The sequence below is a fragment of the Hordeum vulgare genome, chromosome 7H (assembly GCF_904849725.1).
Source record: "Hordeum vulgare subsp. vulgare chromosome 7H, MorexV3_pseudomolecules_assembly, whole genome shotgun sequence".
In the NCBI taxonomy this organism is placed as follows: domain Eukaryota; kingdom Viridiplantae; phylum Streptophyta; class Magnoliopsida; order Poales; family Poaceae; genus Hordeum; species Hordeum vulgare.
In genome coordinates, this window is record NC_058524.1 from 618,540,973 (window position 1) to 618,561,992 (window position 21,020).

The 21,020-nt window shown below is 44.2% G+C and overlaps 2 protein-coding genes across 2 annotated transcripts; one reads left to right on the forward strand and one right to left on the reverse strand.

Annotated features, from left to right (window-relative positions):
• Positions 1 to 1,297: 1,297 nt before the first annotated feature.
• Positions 1,298 to 4,402, reverse strand: LOC123407662 (protein EARLY-RESPONSIVE TO DEHYDRATION 7, chloroplastic-like). The gene is made up of 4 exons (XM_045100849.1): positions 3,562 to 4,402; positions 2,737 to 2,903; positions 1,814 to 1,898; positions 1,298 to 1,709 (listed from the first exon to the last, which is right to left on the reverse strand). Exons 1-4 carry the CDS (start codon positions 4,317 to 4,319, stop codon positions 1,514 to 1,516), a joined length of 1,206 nt encoding a protein of 401 aa, XP_044956784.1. The 5' UTR covers positions 4,320 to 4,402; the 3' UTR covers positions 1,298 to 1,513.
• Positions 4,403 to 19,546: 15,144 nt separating this feature from the next.
• On the forward strand, positions 19,547 to 20,406 carry LOC123407664 (F-box protein PP2-B11-like). The gene is made up of 2 exons (XM_045100850.1): positions 19,547 to 19,926; positions 20,026 to 20,406. Exons 1-2 carry the CDS (start codon positions 19,630 to 19,632, stop codon positions 20,185 to 20,187), a joined length of 459 nt encoding a protein of 152 aa, XP_044956785.1. The 5' UTR covers positions 19,547 to 19,629; the 3' UTR covers positions 20,188 to 20,406.
• The last annotated feature ends 614 nt before the right edge of the window (positions 20,407 to 21,020 follow it).

Sequence of the window (21,020 nt, forward strand, 5' to 3'; positions counted from 1 at the left end):
TATCCCAGGTGAATATGCTCGCTCTACCCTTGCAGGATGAAAAAATCTTTGACAAAATTATAAGATGTTTCTTAATGATCACGGATCACCGCACGACATTCACGACGGGGCATACTTAAACTCGGCCAGATGATCCACACATTTGACCAGCAAAAAACTAAATGCTAAAAGCTGGAGCATCTAGCTAGTTAGCAATAAAATAAAATAAAATAATGGCCGTTTCTTATGACAAATTTCCTTGATTATTATCAATCATGTGTTCATGCCACCAAGAATTATGGCCCGGTCGCTCCGCGATTAGAGAAAGGCCTAAGCTCAAATCGGTGCAGATCCGATGAATTTAAAAGGAAATGAAAAAGGAATACTTTTCTACAGCACCCGCAAAATAAACTTTTTTGGGCGAGATCGGACGGGTTTGATTTGGCATTTTTTTTATTGCACCTTAGACTTGGATTGGAGATGGCCTCACAAATCTAATACTTCTTCCGTTACGGTTTAAAAGGCACTTTTGAAAAATCTCTGGGATCAAGTTAGTCACCGATCGGTTGTGAGATATAGCAGGTGTAGATGTTAATGCACCTAATCAACAGAGGAAATAAGAGTTTGATGTTTCCACAGCCGAGTTAATAACCAACGCATGCATGGATGCATCAACTCCACCCGCCGTGAGCAGCAAATTGGGAGGGGGGGGGGGGGGGGCATGCATGAGTAGTACTAGTACTAATTAGTAGGAGTAATTGCTTCCGCGTCTTAAACTTTGTTTATTTTGAAAACGCACGTAAGTTTAACTGTGGCTTCTAAACCCCGACGATAGAAGTAGCATAACAGTACTATCATAAAGTATCACCCTTCCTCGCTTAAAAAGAACGCATAAATCAGAACATTTCAAAAAATGCTGATCTTTTTATGATGAACTTTGACAAATGTTTTAAGTGCTTGTAAATTCTAATCATGAGATCACTTAGAACATGAAGAAAATTTAGAAAGTTCATAAAAAATCAGATTTTTAAAAAATGTTTTGATTTTTATTTTATTTTATTGTTAACGCAGATGCATTTGTGCTCGAACTCAAAAAGGTACTTTCCCGCATAGTCGTTTTTTTTCTGAAACCATTCAGCTCACGCTAGGCCTGTACTGTGTTCAAAATAAAAAAGTTTCAATTTCCTTATAATTTCATATTGTACTTAGGTAAAGCAAATTTTTATCCCTATACATCAGTTTTAGTAAAAGCATCAACCATTCAGTTCACGCTAGGCCTTCAGCACTAGAGCAAATGAACAATGGGCGAGCACCACAATAACTGCAGTAAAATCCATTGATTACCCTACTACCCCAGTATATTTCATCGACAGACAGAGCACATAACCAAACCAAGCAACAGATATCCACTGAGAAATACATCAGCACAGGTAAAAGACATGAGAGGCAGGGTTGTTCTCTGTTTCCAGCACACATATCTACAAGCAAGGCAGCACATTAGCTGGACCAGCTGCGGCAAAGACGGCTTCGAGCCCTACTTGCTCTTGCTGCTCTTCGCCCGGAGCTCCGCCGCTCCGGCCTTGATGCTGGACTTGGCGAGCGACGTGGGTTTGAGGACGCTCTTTGGGTTCAATGCCTGCCGGAGCTTGAACACAGCCCATGCCGTTCCGATGGCGTGCCCTGCCGCATCGAGCCCTTCGTTGGTCGCCGCAGCAGCTTTCTCTCCATACCTGACGAACAAAGAGGAAGCATGGTGTGAGGGGAAGCGCTCCATGTTCTGGTCCAGGAACCTAAAGGGAGTAGAGACAAGGTTGTGCGGCAGAATAACACGTACTTGTGAGATACAAGGCCGGTCGTCACAGTCGACGATGTCGACAGAACATCCTTCCCAGCCACTTCTACGGCGTCAGAAATCTTGCCTGTTGACACCAGTGAAACATACATAAGAGGGATGGCATAATCGAATACCAGAAGAACGCAAGTTCCCCTGTTACTTTCAAGAATGATGTTCAGGCACACAGAAATTCCATACACCTAAGAGTTAGAAACAACTGAGCAGATGAAATGCATATTTGACAGACACTATTTTGCAATAGCAAGTGCAGATCACAATGTGCTCCTAGGAGATCATGTTAGGCATCCCTAAATACGTAGTAAATATTCAGATTTAAGGAAGTATGGTGGCAGTGGGCAACAGAGTTCACTCCACTATATTGATGCAAGTTCAAGTCGCATATAGAGTAAATAATAGCCATTTTCACTGTATAGAACTAGGTGGCATCACCACTGGGTGGGTGTCTGTAGTATAACTAATTGCTGCCAGTGATTTCACTATGAATATGATGCCAGTAGATGATAGCTCAACTAACATTGACAACCTTTTTGCAAGGAGAAGCAGCGGTAATTAACCATTTTTAATGTAGGACTGAAGAATGGAGGGTATATACAAGGATAAAGAGAATTGCGAACCGATTTACTTCCCTTCCTAATTGTACACTGGTACACTAAAGTACCAGAGGTTAAATGGAAACTAAAGGACGCCCACAGGCTGCTTACGTTCAACTAGTAAAACTTACGTAATGTTTTTTACACTTCTGTAGGCATGTTCAAATTAAATGTGCCCGTGCGGTATATTGTTCATGTTTCATGGTATAGTGAAAGTTGGCATCTTCTTCATGATTCACATGGCAAATACATTACCGACAACACAAGATGTACCACCAATAACAACTTCAGTTCAAGAAAAGGATGACATACCAAATCCATCAAGCGAAGCAAGAACAACCTCTCCAGGCAACATGCTGAAAAACTTCTTGCCAGCTTTTGAGTTAACCAACGAGCTTGTAACATAGCTAGTAACCTTCACAACTCCAGACAGTATTCCGGTTGCCACTTTCTCGGACATTTTTGTCACCTTCTTAGCCCTGCCAGCAATCACATGGACATATTCTTTCAGACCCACGGTACCAGATATATTTGACTGAAATTACGTATTCTTAAATTGTGTAATTCAGCACAAGGAAGGCTAAAAACATCAAAGCATAGCAAGGCCAGAAATCTCAACACGAAACAACACAATCAGTCTAAGGAGCACAAGGTTAAGTTAGTCCAGTTGCAAAATTCATCAAAATGCAGCTGTCTACAATCACAGTCTCTCGACATGAGTGCTTGTGATTCTTCCTATATAACATAATATGCAACCACGGAATTAGCTTTAATTCACCAATCACCATACAGAATAGGACAAACGAGCCAAGTTTAACATCGCACCAGGCACGCCAAACAGCAGAAGTGGGGGAGATTATCCATACAAATCATAAAGATTATTGACATGACTGGCATAGCATCCAATGGAAATGAGATAGCCATCATGGCACATTGCATCACGATTTAAACTAGTAATCTAAATCTAACTTATGAACTGTGATGTGCCCAACACCTGAAGCATTTACTTTCTTTTTTTGGCGAATCTCAAGCATTTACTCATCAAGTCATTATACAACACAAATCGCACTGAACAAGTCTGCATGACTCCAAATCAGAAACGAATTTGATATGAATAACTGAGAAAGAAAGCACTACCTTTTGATCCGCCTGAGCATCTCCGGGCTGACCTCGGCCTCAGTATCGCCGGGCTGGATCCTCTTCCTGAGCACCTCGTTCCCCCAGCGGAGCCTGTCCACGGTCATGACCCCGCACCAGAGGATCCCCTTGGCGACGTTCTCGGCGCCGGACGCGATGGCCCTGGCGACGGCGCTGCCGTACTCCTCGACGTTGGGCGCGACGGCGGTCCAGTACGCGGCGGCCTCGACCTCGCCGCGCACCCCGTCGGCCAGCCCCTCGCTGCCGGCGACGGAGTGGGCGGAGAACCTGGTGTAGGCGCCGAGCAGGGCGTCGAGGCGCGGGTCGGGGACGGAGAGCGTGAGGCCGTAGTGGAGCGGGTCGGGGGCCGGGTCGTCGGGGGAGGCGGGGACGGCGAAGGAGAAGGAGTAATGGCGGGGGTCGAGCTTGACGGCCGCGACGTCGCGGGCCAGCGGCCACTGGACGGGGCCGAGGGCCGCGATGGCGGCCAGGGAGGTGTCTCCGGCCCGGATGCGGTGGAGGGAGAGGTCGCCGGCGGCCAGCGGGTGGCTGCGCTGGCGGTCGATGAGGTGGAGCTGCGCGCCCGGGACGCGCAGCAGCACGTCCTCCGACGGCGCCGGCACGTCGGGGGTGGACGGGGACCGCGGGATCTCGACCGGCGCCAGGTCCGCCATGCTGAGCGACGGGTAGAGCGGCGGCGCCGTCGGGGCCGGGCTGCTAGGGTTGGTGGGGTTCGGGTGGTTGTAGTAGGAGGCCATGGGGGATTGCAATGCCGGAGAGCTTTAAGCCGGGGAGGAGTGGCGGAGGATGGAGAGCCGTGGGGATTGGGGAACACGACGGCGACGGCACGTCGGCGGTGGCGTGGCGCCTTGTATAGGGGATCCCCGGCCGCGTCGCGTACGTGGCGACGTGGCGTTGGCTGGGCGGGTCCACGCGGTTGGGACTGGTGGGGCCCGGTTAGGTTTGTTAATTGGTTGGGTTGTCCAATTCAGGGCGTTACTCTCTGGTCTATGACCGGTGGGGCCTGCCCTTTGTTTGCTTAGCCTCCTGACAGTATGTCGACCCCACTGTCGGTGAGGTAGCTTCGTTGGGAGCTGCGGGTGGTCGGCGCACGCCTAGACGTACTCCAACTCCAAGCACGGAGTTTTCCTCCGTGAGGAAGCAACTTCAGAGACACAGCAAGAAAAATAATACTGTAGTGTACAGAAATTGTACTGTACGAGTAGATCTAAGGGGATGGTACTTTTCCTCCAAAATACAGGGTAAATATAGTAGATCTCTAGAAAATCATTTATGAACAATCTAGTCATGCGAATCATATGACCTGAACACAGATAATTTTTCGAATTATTCAAAATTCCTTCGAATCAAAGGACCGCCTGGAGGTGTGTTGAAAACAGCACCCCCGTGCCTCGTGTCGCTCCTCTTACCAAGCGATTCGGGGGGAGCAAACCCTAGAGGGATTGTTTGTCATCCCCTTGTAGTTGGCCCTGTTGCGTTGACGGCATGCCCCATTCCTCAAAGGAGGGAGGGATTGTTGAAAATATGTCCTAAAAGCAAAAATAAATTGATTATTATTATATTTTTTTGTTCATAATAATCGTTTATTATCTGTGCTAGAATTGTATTGATTGAAAACTCAAATACATGTGTGGATACATAGACAACACATTGTTCCTAGTGAGCCTCTAGTTGATTAGCTCATTGATCAAAGATGGTCAAGGTTTCCTGGTCATAGGCAGGTGTTGTCACTTAATAACGGGATCACATCATTGGAAGAATGATGTGATGGACAAGACCCAAACTATAAACATAGCATATGATCGTGTTAGTTTATTGTTACTGTTTACTGCATGTCAATGTATCTATTTCTATGACCATGAGATCATGCAACTCCCGGACATCGGAGGAATACCTTGTGGGTTATCAAACGTCGCAACGTAACTGGGTGACTATAAAGATGCTCTACAGGTATCTCCAAAGGCGTCTGTTGGGTTGGTATGGATCAAGACTGAGATTTGTCACTCCGTGTGACGAAGAGGTATCTTGGGGCCAACTCGGTAATACAACATCACAACAAGCTTTGCAAGCAATGTGACTAAGGAGTTAGTTACATGATCTTGTATTACGGAACGAGTAAGGAGACTTACCGGCAACGAGATTGAACTAGGTATAGAGATACCGACGATCGAATCTCGGGCAAGTAACATACCGAAGGACAAACGGAATAGTATACAGGATTATGTGAATCCTTGACATAGAGGTTCAACCGATAGAGATCTTCGTAGAATATGTAGGAATCAATATGGACATCCAGATACTGTTGTTGGTTATTTACCAGAGAGTGTCTCATGTCATGTCTGCATGGTTCTCGAACCCGCAGGGTCTGCACACTTAAGGTTCGGTGATGTTTTGGTATAGTTGAGTTATATGTGTTGGTTACCGAAGGTTGTTCGGAGTTCCGGATGATATCACGGACATCACGAGGGTTTACAGAATGGTCCGGAAACGAAGATTGATACATAGGATGGTTTCATTTGGTCTTCGGAAAGATTTCGGGCATTACCGGCACTGTACCGGGATTGATGAATGGGTTCCGAATTTTCACCGGGAGGGGCCCACCTATCCGGGAGTGAGCCTAATAGCCCAAGGATGGCGCACCAGCCCTTAGTGGGATGGTGAGGCCAGCCCAAGTGGGCTATGTCGGCTAAGGAAAAAAACAAATAGAAAAGAAAAAAAAAGAGAGGGAGGTGGGAAGGAAGAGGAGGACTCCTCCTTCCCCAAACCGAATTGGAGCTGGAGTCCTCCTCCTCCTCTCGGCCGGCGCCCTTGGGGCTCTCTTGAGCCCCAAGGCTAGCCCCTCCCCTCCTCCTATATATACTAGAGGTTTTAGGGCTTTTGAGGCACAACTTTGCCACGTGCAACTCAAACCTATACCTCGTAGTTCTTCCTCTAGATCGATTTTCTGCGGAACTCGGGCGGAGCCCTGCGGGAATAGATCATCACCATCACCGGCGCGCCGTCACGCTGCCGGAGAACTCATCTACTTCCCCGTCTCTCTTGCTGGATCAAGATGGCGGAGATCATCATCGAGTTGTACGTGTGCTGAACGCGGAGATGTCGTTCGTTCGGTGCTAGATCGGGACGAATCGTGGGACGACGATGATTTGAATCACGAAGTTGTACCACTACATCAACCGTGTTTCTTAACGCTTCCCGCTTAGCGATCTACAAGGGTATGTGGATCCGATCTCCCTCTCGTAGATGAACATCATCATGATAGGTCTTCGTGTGCGTAGGAATTTTTTTTCTCATGAAACGTTCCCCAACAGCTGTAACATCTACACTTTGCAAAACTTGGTGTAGTTTGAACAGTGACTAGTATGCTATTCAAACTATACCAATCTGTTTGTTACTTTTCATTTGCGCAGGCTGTACTTGGTCATATTTTTGCAAGAAACCTTGCATACATGTGACAGCATGATATATCCATCTAAAACATATAATTCTTTTGCAACATTTTGGAGCGGAAAACGCATCCTGCCCTAGTGATATTTCATCTAAAAATATATGTTTCAAATGGAAATTTTTAAAATGGAACGGAAAATTTTAAATAAAAAAGAAACTATCAAAACAGGCATTGGCTATTTTTAAAATTTGAGGACATTTTTCAGATGCATTAGCATATTTTGAATTAGAAAGCATTTTGTTAAATGCTTTTAATAATTTTTAATACTTCGAGTTTGATTTGAAATAATGGACTTTTCTTATTTTACAAACATTTTTTCAAACTTGCAAACATTTATTGTATATGCGAGCATTTTTTACAAAAACTCCGAGCAGTTTTTGAAGTCACAAACATTTTATTTTTTTAAATATGTTGACTTAAAATTTTAAATTTATTAAAATTTTAAAGGTTATTTGAAGTTTTAAATTATTTAAAATAGAAAAATAAAATGAAACTGAAGATAAATAAATAAACGGAACTAAAAAAACTGACGCTTGTGCATGGGTCAGGCCTTACGGTGTGCTGGATATTCTCCAGGGTGCAGAGCGTAATATAGAAAGTTTTTACATGGGCCGGCCCAGTCGAGATTTTTCGCTTTGTGAAACGTTTTCTATTACTTACCGGTGGCATGGTGGGTAATTTATGCAAACTTCAGGGGCAATTTTCATGACGTACCACAGAAGCAATAGATGCTTTATTAATACTACCAAAAGGACCCGTGCGTTGCAATAGATGCTTTTTTCGCCCCATTCCTGGCCTCACCTCGCCGGAGAGGGCCACGTGGTGTGGAGGAGGTCGTCCGCGCGGCCTCACCACTTCCTTAGCTCGTGCGGCGGGACGCCTGACCCATTCCTTGTTCCTGTCCACGCCGATGGCAAGCGACGGTGCGACGGATGGCCGGAGACGGGTTCCTGCGGTGGAGGAGCTGATGGATAAGACACAACAGTGAAACTGGGTGTCGATGGGGAGGGGGCTGTAAAACTGAATCGTTTTTTCCACTCAAATCAGGATTGCGGGTTGAATACCTAAAACATCAGGGGCTTTTTTGCAAAATTACCACGACGGTCGCGACGGACGACAGAAGCGGTGCGTGCTTTATTATTAGGGAGAGACTAGTAAAAGGACCCGTGCGTTGCAACGGGAGAAAAAAATTTATAATCTTCAATGATGCTGATCATATTATGTCTTTAAAATTTTAGGATATTTTTTGAAATGCATGAACATTTTTCGAATTAGCAAACATTTTTTCAATTGCACTCAAAAAATAGCACACAAACTTTTTTTCAAAATCATGGACTTTTATTGTTTTCATCAACATTGTTCTCAAAATTATGAACATTTTTCTGAATATGTAAATATTTTTACAAAAATCCTTAGCATTTTTTGAATTCACCAACATTTTGTATTTTCTTCAAACTTTTATTTCAAAATTCCCAGTTTTATAAATTGCAAAAGTTTTTCAAAGTTCTAAATTAGTTAAACTAAAGATTGGAACATAAAAATGAAAATAAAAATGAGACTAAAAACAGAGGCACGAACTGTTTTTAAGATTTTTACACGAACTTTTGTTTAAAATCGTTGACTTTTTTATTTTATGGACAATTTCTCAAAGTTTAAACATTTTTTATATGCAAAAAAAATTCAAAACTCCTGAGTACTTTTTGAATTCTAAAAAAATATTTTTTTTTTGAATATTTTATTTCGAAATTCTCAGTTTCTTAAAATTGAGAAAAGTTGTTTGAAGTTCTAAATTATTTAAAGTAGAAAAACAAAATGGAACTAAAAATAAAAATAAAAAAATTGACTAAAAAAACAGGCGCCCACGCATGGGCCGGCCCAAACAGGTGTGCTGCATCTTTTTTCCAACGCCCAGAGCGTAATATAGGAGGTGCCTACATGGGCCGGCCCAGTCAGGAAATTTTCCTGTTTAAACGTTTTTATGACTTATAGGTGGCATTGGTGGGTAATTCTAGTCAACTTTAAGAACAATTTGGATGACGTACGTGTTGGGGAAAACGTCGCATGGGAAACAAAAATTTTCCTACGCGCACGAAGACCTATCATGGTGATGTCCATCTACGAGAGGGGATGAGTGATCTACGTACCCTTGTAGATCGTACAACAGAAGCGTTAGAGAACGCGGTTGATGTAGTGGAACGTCCTCACGTCCCTCGATCCGCCCCGCGAACAATCCCGCGATCAGTCCCACGATCTAGTACCGAACGGACGACACCTCCGCGTTCAGCACACGTACAGCTCGACGATGATCTCGGCCTTCTTGATCCAGCAAGAGAGACGGAGAGGTAGAAGAGTTCTCCGGCAGCGTGACGGCGCTCCGGAGGTTGGTGATGATCTTGTCTCAGCAGGGCTCCGCTCGAGCTCCGCGGAAACGTGATCTAGAGGAAAAACTATGGAGGTATGTGGTCGGGCAGCCGTGAGAAAGTCGTCTCAAATCTGCCCTAAAAGCTCCATATATATAGGAGGAGGGAGGGGGACCTTGCCTTGGGGTCCAAGGGACCCTCAAGGGGTCGGCCGAGCCAAGGGGGGGAGGACTCCCCCCCCAAACCGAGTTGGACTTGGTTTGGTGGGAGGAGTCCCCTTCCCTTCCCACTTCCTCCCTCCTTTTTTTTTTCTTTTCCTTTGATTTCTTTTTCTTGGCGCATAGGCCCCCTTGGGGCTGTCCCACCAGCCCACTAAGGGCTGGTGTGTCTCCCCAAAGCCTATGGGCTTCCCCGGGGTGGGTTTCCCCCCCCGGTGAACTCCCGGAACCCATTCGTCATTGCCGGTACATTCCCGGTAACTCCGAAAACCTTCCGGTAATCAAATGAGGTCATCCTATATATCAATCTTCGTTTTCGGACCATTCCGGAAACCCTCGTGACGTCCGTGATCTCATCCGGGACTCCGAACAACATTCGGTAACCAACCATATAACTCAAATACGCATAAAACAACGTCGAACCTTAAGTGTGCAGACCCTGCGGGTTCGAGAACTATGTAGACATGACCCGAGAGACTCCTCGGTCAATATCCAATAGCGGGACCTGGATGCCCATATTGGATCCTACATATTCTACGAAGATCTTATCGTTTGAACCTCAGTGCCAAGGATTCATATAATCCCGTATGTCATTCCCTTTGTCCTTTGGTATGTTACTTGCCCGAGATTCGATCGTCGGTATCCGCATACCTATTTCAATCTCGTTTACCGGCAAGTCTCTTTACTCATTCCGTAATACAAGATCCCGCAACTTACACTAAGTTACATTGCTTGCAAGGCTTGTGTGTGATGTTGTATTACCGAGTGGGCCCCGAGATACCTCTCCGTCACACGGAGTGACAAATCCCAGTCTTGATCCATACTAACTCAACTAACACCTTCGGAGATACCTGTAGAGCATCTTTATAGTCACCCAGTTACGTTGCGACGTTTGATACACACAAAGCATTCCTCCGGTGTCAGTGAGTTATATGATCTCATGGTCATAGGAATAAATACTTCACACGCAGAAAACAGTAGCAACAAAATAACACGATCAACATGCTACGTCTATTAGTTTGGGTCTAGTCCATCACGTGATTCTCCCAATGACGTGATCTAGTTATCAAGCAACAACACCTTGTTCATAATCAGAAGACACTGACTATCATTGATCAACTGGCTAGCCAACTAGAGGGATGCTAGGGATGGTGTTTTGTCTATGTATCCACACATGCAAATGAGTCTTCATTCAATACAATTATAGCATGGATAATAAACTATTATCTTGATACAGGAATTATAATAATAACTATACATTTATTATTGCCTCTAGGGCATAATTCCAACAGTCTCCCAGTTGCACTAGAGTCAATAATCTAGCCCTCACATCACCATGTGAATTACATTGTAATAAATCTAACAAACATACAGTTCTGGTGTCGATCATGTTTTGGTCGTGGAAGAGGTTTAGTCAGCGGGTCTGCTACATTCAGATCCGTGTGCACCTTGCATATATTTACGTCCTCCTCCTCGATGTAGTCGCGGATGAGGTTGAAGCGTCGTTTGATGTGTCTGGTCTTCTTGTGAAACCTTGGTTCCTTTGCCAGGGCAATGGCACCAGTGTTGTCACAGAACAAGGTTATTGGATCCAGTGCACTTGGCACCACTCCAAGATCCGTCATGAACTGCTTCATCCAGACACCCTCCTTAGCCGCCTCCGAGGCAGCCATGTACTCTGCTTCACATGTAGAATCTGCTACGACGCTTTGCTTGGAACTGCACCAGCTTACCGCACCCCCTTTCTTGGACTGTTCCATTTCGAACCTCTTCAAAACTTTATCAAGGTATGTGCTTTGTGAAAGTCCTATCAGGCGTTTTGATCTATCCCTATAGATCTTAATGCCTAGAATGTAAGCAGCTTCTCCTAGGTTCTTCATAGAGAAACTTTTATTCAAGTAACCTTTTATGCTCTCCAAGAGCTCTACGTTGTTTCCAATCAGTAATATGTCATCCACATATAATATTAGAAACGCCACAGAGCTCCCACTCACTTTCTTGTAAATACAAGATTCTCCAACCACTTGTATAAACCCAAATGCTTTGATCACCTCATCAAAGCATTTGTTCCAACTCCGAGATGCTTGCACCAGTCCATAAATGGATCGCTGGAGCTTGCACACCTTGTCAGCATTTTCAGGATCGACAAAACCTTCGGGTTGCATCATATACAACTCTTCCTTAAGGAAACCGTTAAGGAACGCCGTTTTGACATCCATCTGCCAGATTTCATAATCAAAAAATGCAGCTATTGTCAACATGATTCTGACGGACTTAAGCATCGCCACGGGAGAGAAAGTCTCATCGTAGTCAATTCCTGGAACTTGTGAAAAACCCTTTGCCACAAGTCGAGCTTTATAAACGGTCACATTACCGTCAGCGTCTGTCTTCTTCTTAAAGATCCATTTGTTCTGAATAGCCTTGCGGCCCTCAGGTAGTATCTCCAAAGTCCACACTTTGTTCTCATACATGGATCCTATCTCGGATTTCATGGCTTCTAGCCATTTGTTGGAATCTGGGCCCACCATTGCTTCTTCATAATTTGCAGGTTCATTGTTGTCTAACAACATGATTGATAAGACGGGATTACCGTACCACTCTGGAGCAGCGCGCGATCTCGTCGACCTGCGTGGTTCAACAGAAACTTGAACTGGAGTTTCATGATCATCATCATTAACTTCCTCCTCAACCGGCGTTGCAACGACAGAGGTTTCCCCTTGCCCTGCGCCACCATCCAGAGGGATGAGAGGTTCGACAACCTCGTCAAGTTCTATCTTCCTCCCACTCAATTCTCTCGAGAGAAACTCCTTCTCGAGAAAAGCTCCGTTTTTAGCAACAAACACTTTGCCCTCGGATTTGAGATAGAAGGTGTACCCAACTGTCTCTTTTGGGTAACCTATGAAGACGCACTTTTCCGCTTTGGGTTCCAGCTTTTCAGGCTGAAGCTTTTTGACATAAGCATCACATCCCCAAACTTTAAGAAACGACAACTTTGGTCTTTCGCCATACCACAGTTCGTATGGTGTCGTCTCAACGGATTTTGACGGTGCCCTATTTAAAGTGAATGCAGCTGTTTCTAATGCATAACCCCAAAATGATAACGGCAAATCAGTAAGAGACATCATAGATCGCACCATCTCCAACAAAGTACGATTACGACGTTCGAACACACCATTACGCTGTGGTCTTCCAGGCGGTGTTAACTGCAAAATAATTCCACATTGTCTTAAGTGAGCACCAAACTCGAAACTCAGATATTCACCCCCACGATCAGACCGTAGGAACTTGATCTTCTTGTTACGATGATTTTCCACTTCACTCTGAAATTGCTTGAACTTTTCAAATGTTTCAGACTTGTGCTTCATCAAGTAGACATAACCATATCTACTTAAATCGTCAGTGAAGGTGAGAAAATAACGATATCCGCCGCGTGCCTCCACGCTCATTGGACCACACACATCGGTATGTATGATTTCCAACAAGTCACTTGCACGCTCCATTGTTCCGGAGAACGGAGTCTTTAGTCATTTTGCCCATGAGGCATGGTTCGCACGTGTCAAGTGAATCAAAGTCAAGTGACTCCAAAAGTCCATCAGCATGGAGTTTCTTCATGCGCTTTACACCAATATGACCTAAGCGGCAGTGCCACAAAAATATGGCGCTATCATTGTTTACTCTAACTCTTTTGGTCTCAATGTTATGTATATGCGTATCACTATCAAGATTCAATATGAACAATCCTCTCACATTCGGTGCATGACCATAAAAGATGTTACTCATAGAAATAGAACAACCATTATTCTCAGACTTAAAAGAGTAACCGTCTCGCAATAAACAAGATCCAGATATAATGTTCATGCTCAACGCAGGCACTAAATAACAATGATTTAAGTTCATCACTAATCCTGATGGTAGTTGAAGTGACACTGTGCCGACGGCGATTGCATCAACCTTGGAACCATTTCCTACGCGCATCGTCACTTCGTCTTTTGCCAGCCTTCGTCTATTCCGCAGTTCCTGTTTCGAGTTGCAAATGTGAGCAACAGAACCGGTATCGAATACCCAGGCACTACTACGAGAGCCGATTAAGTACACATCAATAACATGTATATCAAATATACCTGATTTTTCTTTGCCCGCCTTCTTATCTGCCAGATACTTGGGGCAATTGCGCTTCCAGTGACCCATACCCTTGCAATAGAAGCACTCTGTTTCAGGCTTAGGTCCAGCCTTGGGTTTCTTCGGTGGATTGGCAACAGGCTTGCCGCTCTTCTTCGAATTGCCCTTCTTGCCTTTGCCGTTTCTCTTGAAACTAGTGGTCTTGCTCACCATCAACACTTGATGCTCTTTACGGAGTTCAGACTCTGCGACTTTCAGCATCGCAAACAACTCGCCGGGAGACTTGTTCATCCCTTGCATGTTGTAGTTCAACACAAAGACTTTATAGCTTGGCGGCAGTGATTGAAGGATTCTGTCAGTGATAGCTTCTTGCGGGAGTTCAATCCCCAGTTCAGCTAGACGGTTTGAGTACCCAGACATTTTGAGCACATGTTCACTGATAGATGAGTTTTCCTCCATCTTGCAAGCATAGAATTTATCGGAGGTCTCATACCTCTCGATCCGGGCGTTCTTCTGAAAGATAAACTCCAACTCCTGGAACATCTCAAATGCTCCATGACGCTCAAAGCGACGTTGAAGTCCCGGTTCTAAGCCATACAAGACTGCACATTGAACTATTGAGTAGTCCTCCTTACGCGCTAACCAAGCGTTCTTAACATCCTGATCAGCCGTAGCGGGTGGTTCATCTCCTAGCGCAGCGTTAAGGACATAATCCTTCTTCCCAGCTTGTAAGATTAGCTTAAGATTACGAGCCCAGTCTACAAAGTTGCTTCCATCATCTTTCAACTTAGCTTTCTCTAGGAACGTATTAAAATTCAGGATGACTGTTGCGTGAGCCATGATCTACAACACAAATATATTCAAAGTGGACTTAGACTATGTTCAAGATAATTAGAGTTCAACTTAATCAAATTATATGCTAAACTCCCACGCAAAAAGTACATCTCTCTAGTCATTTGAGTGGTTCATGATCCACTTACACTATCCCAAGTCCGATCATCACGTGAGTCGAGAGTAGTTTCAGTGGTAAGCATCCCTATGCTAATCATATCAACTATATGATTCATGATCGACCTTTCGGTCTCATGTGTTCCGAGGCCATGTCTGCACATGCTAGGCTCGTCAAGCTTAACCCGAGTGTTCCGCGTGCGCAACTGTTTTGCACCCGTTGTATGTGAACGTTGAGTCTATCACACCCGATCATCACGTGGTGTCTCGAAACGACGAACTGTAGCAACGGTGCACAGTCGGGGAGAACACAATTTCATCTTGAAATTTTAGTGAGAGATCACCTCATAATGCTACCGTCGTTCTAAGCAAAATAAGGTGCATAAAAGGATTAACATCACATGCAATTCATAAGTGACATGATATGGCCATCATCACGTGCTTATTGATCTCCATCACCAAAGCACCGGCACGATCTTCTTGTCACCGGCGCCACACCATGATCATCCATCAACGTGTTGCCATCGGGGTTATCGTGCTACTTATGCTATTACTACTAAAGCTACATCCTAGCAAAATAGTAAACGCATCTGCAAGCACAAACGTTAGTATAAAGACAACCCTATGGCTCCTGCCGGTTGTCGTACCATCGACATGCAAGTCGATATTTCTATTACAACATGATCATCTCATACATCCAATATATCACATCACATCGTTGGCCATATCACATCACAATCATACCCTGCAAAAACAAGTTAGACGTCCTCTAATTTTGTTGTTGCATGTTTTACGTGGTGACCAAGGGTATCTAGTAGGATCGCATCTTACTTACGCAAACACCACAACGGAGATATATGAGTTGCTATTTAACCTCATCCAAGGACCTCCTCGGTCAAATCCGATTCAACTAAAGTTGGAGAAACCGTCACTTGCCAGTCATCTTTGAGCAAAGGGGGTTACTCGTAACGATGAAACCAGTCTCTCGTAAGCGTACGAGTAATGTCGGTCCAAGCCGCTTCAATCCAACAATACCGCGGAATCAAGAAAAGACTAAGGAGGGCAGCAAAACGCACATCACCGCCCACAAAAACTTTTGTGTTCTACTCGAGAAGACATCTACGCATGAACCTAGCTCATGATGCCACTGTTGGGGAACGTCGCATGGGAAACAAAAAATTTCCTACGCGCATGAAGACCTATCATGGTGATGTCCATCTACGAGAGGGGATGAGTGATCTACGTACCCTTGTAGATCGTACAGCAGAAGCGTTAGAGAACGCGGTTGATGTAGTGGAACGTCCTCACGTCCCTCGATCCGCCCCGCGAACAATCCCGCGATCAGTCCCACGATCTAGTACCGAACGGACGGCACCTCCGCGTTCAGCACACGTACAGCTCGACGATGATCTCGGCCTTCTTGATCCAGCAAGAGAGACGGAGAGGTAGAAGAGTTCTCCGGCAGCGTGACGGCGCTCTGGAGGTTGGTGATGATCTTGTCTCAGCAGGGCTCCGCCCGAGCTCCGCGGAAACGTGATCTAGAGGAAAAACTATGGAGGTATGTGGTCGGGCAGCCGTGAGAAAGTCATCTCAAATCTGCCCTAAAAGCTCCATATATATAGGAGGAGGGAGGGGGACCTTGCCTTGGGGTCCAAGGGACCCTCAAGGGATCGGCCGAGCCAAGGGGGGGAGGACTCCCCCCCCCAAACCGAGTTGGACTTGGTTTGGTGGGAGGAGTCCCCCTCCCTTCCCACTTCCTCCCTCCTTTTTTTTATTTTCCTTTGATTTCTTTTTCTTGGCGCATAGGCCCCCTTGGGGCTGTCCCACCAGCCCACTAAGGGCTGGTGTGTCTCCCCAAAGCCTATGGGCTTCCCCGGGGTGGGTTGCCCCCCCCCCCCGGTGAACTCCCGGAACCCATTCGTCATTGCCGGTACATTCCCGGTAACTCCGAAAACCTTCCGGTAATCAAATGAGGTCATCCTATATATCAATCTTCGTTTCCGGACCATTCCGGAAACCCTCGTGACGTCCGTGATCTCATCCGGGACTCCGAACAACATTCGGTAACCAACCATATAACTCAAATACGCATAAAACAACGTCGAACCTTAAGTGTGCAGACCCTGCGGGTTCGAGAACTATGTAGACATGACCCGAGAGACTCCTCGGTCAATATCCAATAGCGGGACCTGGATGCCCATATTGGATCCTACATATTCTACGAAGATCTTATCGTTTGAACCTCAGTGCCAAGGATTCATATAATCCCGTATGTCATTCCCTTTGTCCTTCGGTATGTTACTTGCCCGAGATTCGATCGTCGATATCCGCATACCTATTTCAATCTCGTTTACCGGCAAGTCTCTTTACTCGTTCCGTAATACAAGATCCCGCAACTTACACTAAGTTACATTGCTTGCAAGGCTTGTGTGTGATGTTGTATTACCGAATGGGCCCCGAGATACCTCTCCGTCACACGGAGTGACAAATCCCAGTCTTGATCCATACTAACTCAACTAACACCTTCGGAGATACCTGTAGAGCATCTTTATAGTCACCCAGTTACGTTGCGACGTTTGATACACACAAAGCATTCCTCCGGTGTCAGTGAGTTATATGATCTCATGGTCATAGGAATAAATACTTCACACGCAGAAAACAGTAGCAACAAAATGACACGATCAACATGCTACGTCTATTAGTTTGGGTCTAGTCCATCACGTGATTCTCCCAATGACGTGATCCAGTTATCAAGCAACAACACCTTGTTCATAATCAGAAGACACTGACTATCATTGATCAACTGGCTAGCCAACTAGAGGCATGCTAGGGATGGTGTTTTGTCTATGTATCCACACATGCAAATGAGTCTTCATTCAATACAATTATAGCATGGATAATAAACTATTATCTTGATACAGAAATTATAATAATAACTATACATTTATTATTGCCTCTAGGGCATAATTCCAACAGTACGGAAGAAGCATTATTTGCTTTATTAGTAGGTAAGATAGCAAAAATGCCTGTGCGTTGCAACGGGTGAAAAGAAACATCACATCTCTAAGAATGATACAAGACCCTTTATTTAGGTCCATGATCTCTATTTTAACATAGCAAATCAACAATGTCGTCACTTATCCTCCAACCCATCTTCCCTCTCTTATGTGTGGTCTTTAATTGCAATGCTTTAAGATCTAATGTAATAGTAAAAATCCTATTACCAGAAGCTATATTTGCTTTATTATTATAGCAAATATGCCCGTGCGTTGCAATGAAAAAAAATAAATCATTCGTCATACATACATTAGACGTTATCAACAAATCTCTTAAAATCTTTCACGAGGTCATATTTGAAACAACATGATAAGTGGTGTTGTGCAAAAAACATGAAGGTGATACGGTGTTATAAGTGTACTGAAGTTGTGTCCAATTTATTAGACAAAAAAATACCTATCTAGTTGCTGGTATCAATTCATGCCTTTGCCGACGTTTCTCCTCACTGATGCCCAACAAATAGTGCATTATGTTCGAAATAGCAAAGTACATTTTAGTACTCAATGTTAGCATGTGCATAACAATATTATTTTTGTCTTGTTGATATATGTTTTCGCAATTGTATCCATGTGAAGACTTAACTTAGTTTCAAACATACCTCAGCAATTTAGTGTACATCATCGTATATGGGTTGGTTATTGTGCACTCGACGAATTAGAGAGAATGGTCATGTGCTTGTTGTGACCTTTTGCATATGGTAGTTGGTAGGAATGAACATTCCTAATGTGCCGATAATCGATTTTATGAGAGTAGCAATCTATCCTAGCTAATCAATTTGAATGGTAGGAAACATATATAATAGACATTCAATATATCCCATATAAAGAATATGAATTAAGGATACATCATAAATATAATTATTGAAATGATAAACATACATGATAATATTGTATTTGGAATCTACATAATAGCTAATCAATTTGAATGGTAGGAAACATATATAATAGACATTCAATATATCCCATATAAAGAATATGAATTAAGGATACATCATAAATATAATTATTGAAATGATAAACATACATGATAATATTGTATTTAGAATCTACATAATTTTTTGGATGATTTTCATATGTAACATGTTAAATTAGAGTCAAGGCTTGGAAGATATGAAAAAAATACAGAAAAAGAAGAGTACTGGGATTCGAACTCAGATCTCCCGAATGAAGCCCGAAATATATAGCCAGTCGGGCTCTTGTTCTTAGGTGATGCTTTTTGGGTGATTTGTATGAATTAGCTTTATGGACTGCGAGTTAGAAAAGAAAGCGAACAGCAAAAGGCGACAAAAGTGGAACTCGAACTCGAGTCTCCCAGGAGCGACTCCAATGCTGCAGCCAGTCGGCCACTTATTATCTCCTGACCATATCTAGGGATAACTGTATATGAAACATGCGCGACGGGCTGTGATTTTTAAAGAGACGTAACTTATGGATGACATAGTGGGTAATTTATTATAACTTTAAGGGTAGTTTTAATGACGAACGACAGAAGCAATATTTGCTTTATTAGTAGGTATAGAAGTAAAGAATAGGGGAGATATGCCGTATTCTTCCGTGTGTCTAGGATTATTGGTAATTATATATATTTTTATCTCTCTCTTCTTTCCTTTTTACCTTCTCTTTTTATTTTCTACTCCAATTTAAAAATAGTCGAGAACTTTTCGTTTTTGAGAAAAGAAAAAATACGAGGGAACCGGTTCGCTAATTACATGTTCTACCCAAGTTGGCCTCAGGAATGTCGTCACTATGTGGCCATAGCCACGCCATGACCACCATGTGCTCACTCTCGTACGTACCTGGAGCAAGAAATGTTGTCATCGTTGCAACACCATGTGTCCGTTGTTACCAGCAACCAAGTACGGACGCGTCCATGTCCAGAGTCTTCAGGATTTATGTGAATGGAGACGGAGACCGAAGCAAAATTAATCATTCGACGCGTGTGCATGGAGACGGAGACGGGAATCTGCAACCTCCCGGCGGACTGCCTCGCCCTCGTCGCCTACCTGACCTCCCCCGGCGACGCCTGCAGGCTGGCGGCCACCGCCACCGCTGACTCCGACGAGGTCTGGGAGAGCTTCCTCCCGGCGGACATCCTCGCGCGGTGTAGCACTGCCGGCCACCGCGAGGATGAAACAAAGAAGGAGCTCTTCTCCCGCCTCTGCGACTCCCCCGTCCTCCTCGATGGCGGCAAGTTGGTAATCTTTGCTGTTGTAGACTAAATTGTTAATTAGTACCATTCATCAAAAGATCGATCACGAAAGACATTGGCATCGATCGGCCGGCCGGGAAAGAAGAGCTTCTCGCTGGACAGGCGTAGCGGCGGCAAGAAGTACATGATACCGGCCAAAGCTCTGTGCTACGGGTGGAGTGGCTACCTCGCCTGGTCACGCTGCCACCCTCACTCCAGGTTTTGCTTTCGTCGTCCCATTTCGATAATTTCGGTTGAATTTCTGTAATTCTTATACTCCTTCACCTTGCTCATTTTGTATACACTAATTAGCACTTATAATTATATATATTGTTCTTTTTTGTAAAAGAAAATGCACATTCCCATTATAAACTTGGCCAAGTACCGTAAAACTAGGTGTTCGAGATCTACAAAACTTTAATTACATGATGTTCACTAGTGATATCTCTCTCTCAAAAGACGATAAACAATTATACTTGGGTAAACAAATCACAGTTGGGCAATTGACAGAATTATGAACGCACCACAATGCTAATTATGCTACTTGATAGTTAGAGGTTCAATAGTAATGGGTAGTACGCCAAGACAAGTAGACCATTTACTTTATTAGTAGGTATAGACTAGTAAAAGAGCCCGTGCGTTGCAACGGGTACACAATAAATAAAGATTTATTTTAAATCTTAATGTTAGTAAGGCACTGATTATCTTATAATCATGCATAACCATTCACTTGACATTGTAACATTGCCACAATATGTTTCTCTTTTGCGAATATGCAAAAGTTACGCATATCTATCCATTGATATAGCAGGAGAAGAGAAGTTGGTAATACAGGTACGAAATCATTCAAGCCCGAACCCATGAAATCCACAAGAGCATGTGAGCAAGCGCCCAAACAGAGGGCGTGTATGCTTCCCCTCTTTCCTTCCTTCCATGGCATTGCTTGCATGTAGGTATGTTTCTCCTGATACATACATATGTTGTACGTTTGGGAAGCTTTCCTGATGCATTTCCTAGCCGCTACCTCCTTGATCCGTTTGATCTGGCACGCTGCTACATGATAGTTGTCTCAAATTGCTCTAGCCATTGATTTGCAGGCAT

Excerpts from the sequence above, each read along its gene's own strand:
- LOC123407664 (XM_045100850.1), top strand. The coding sequence starts at position 19,630 with ATGGAGACGGAGACCGAAGCAAAATTAATCATTCGACGCGTGTGCATG. Across the intron at positions 19,927-20,025 it reads TCCTCGATGGCGGCAAGTTG|AGCTTCTCGCTGGACAGGCG; the intron begins GTAATCTTTGCT and ends CCGGGAAAGAAG.
- LOC123407662 (XM_045100849.1), bottom strand. The coding sequence starts at position 4,319 with ATGGCCTCCTACTACAACCACCCGAACCCCACCAACCCTAGCAGCCCG. Across the intron at positions 2,904-3,561 it reads ATGCTCAGGCGGATCAAAAG|GGCTAAGAAGGTGACAAAAA; the intron begins GTAGTGCTTTCT and ends GATTGCTGGCAG. Across the intron at positions 1,899-2,736 it reads TGCTTCGCTTGATGGATTTG|GCAAGATTTCTGACGCCGTA; the intron begins GTATGTCATCCT and ends TGGTGTCAACAG.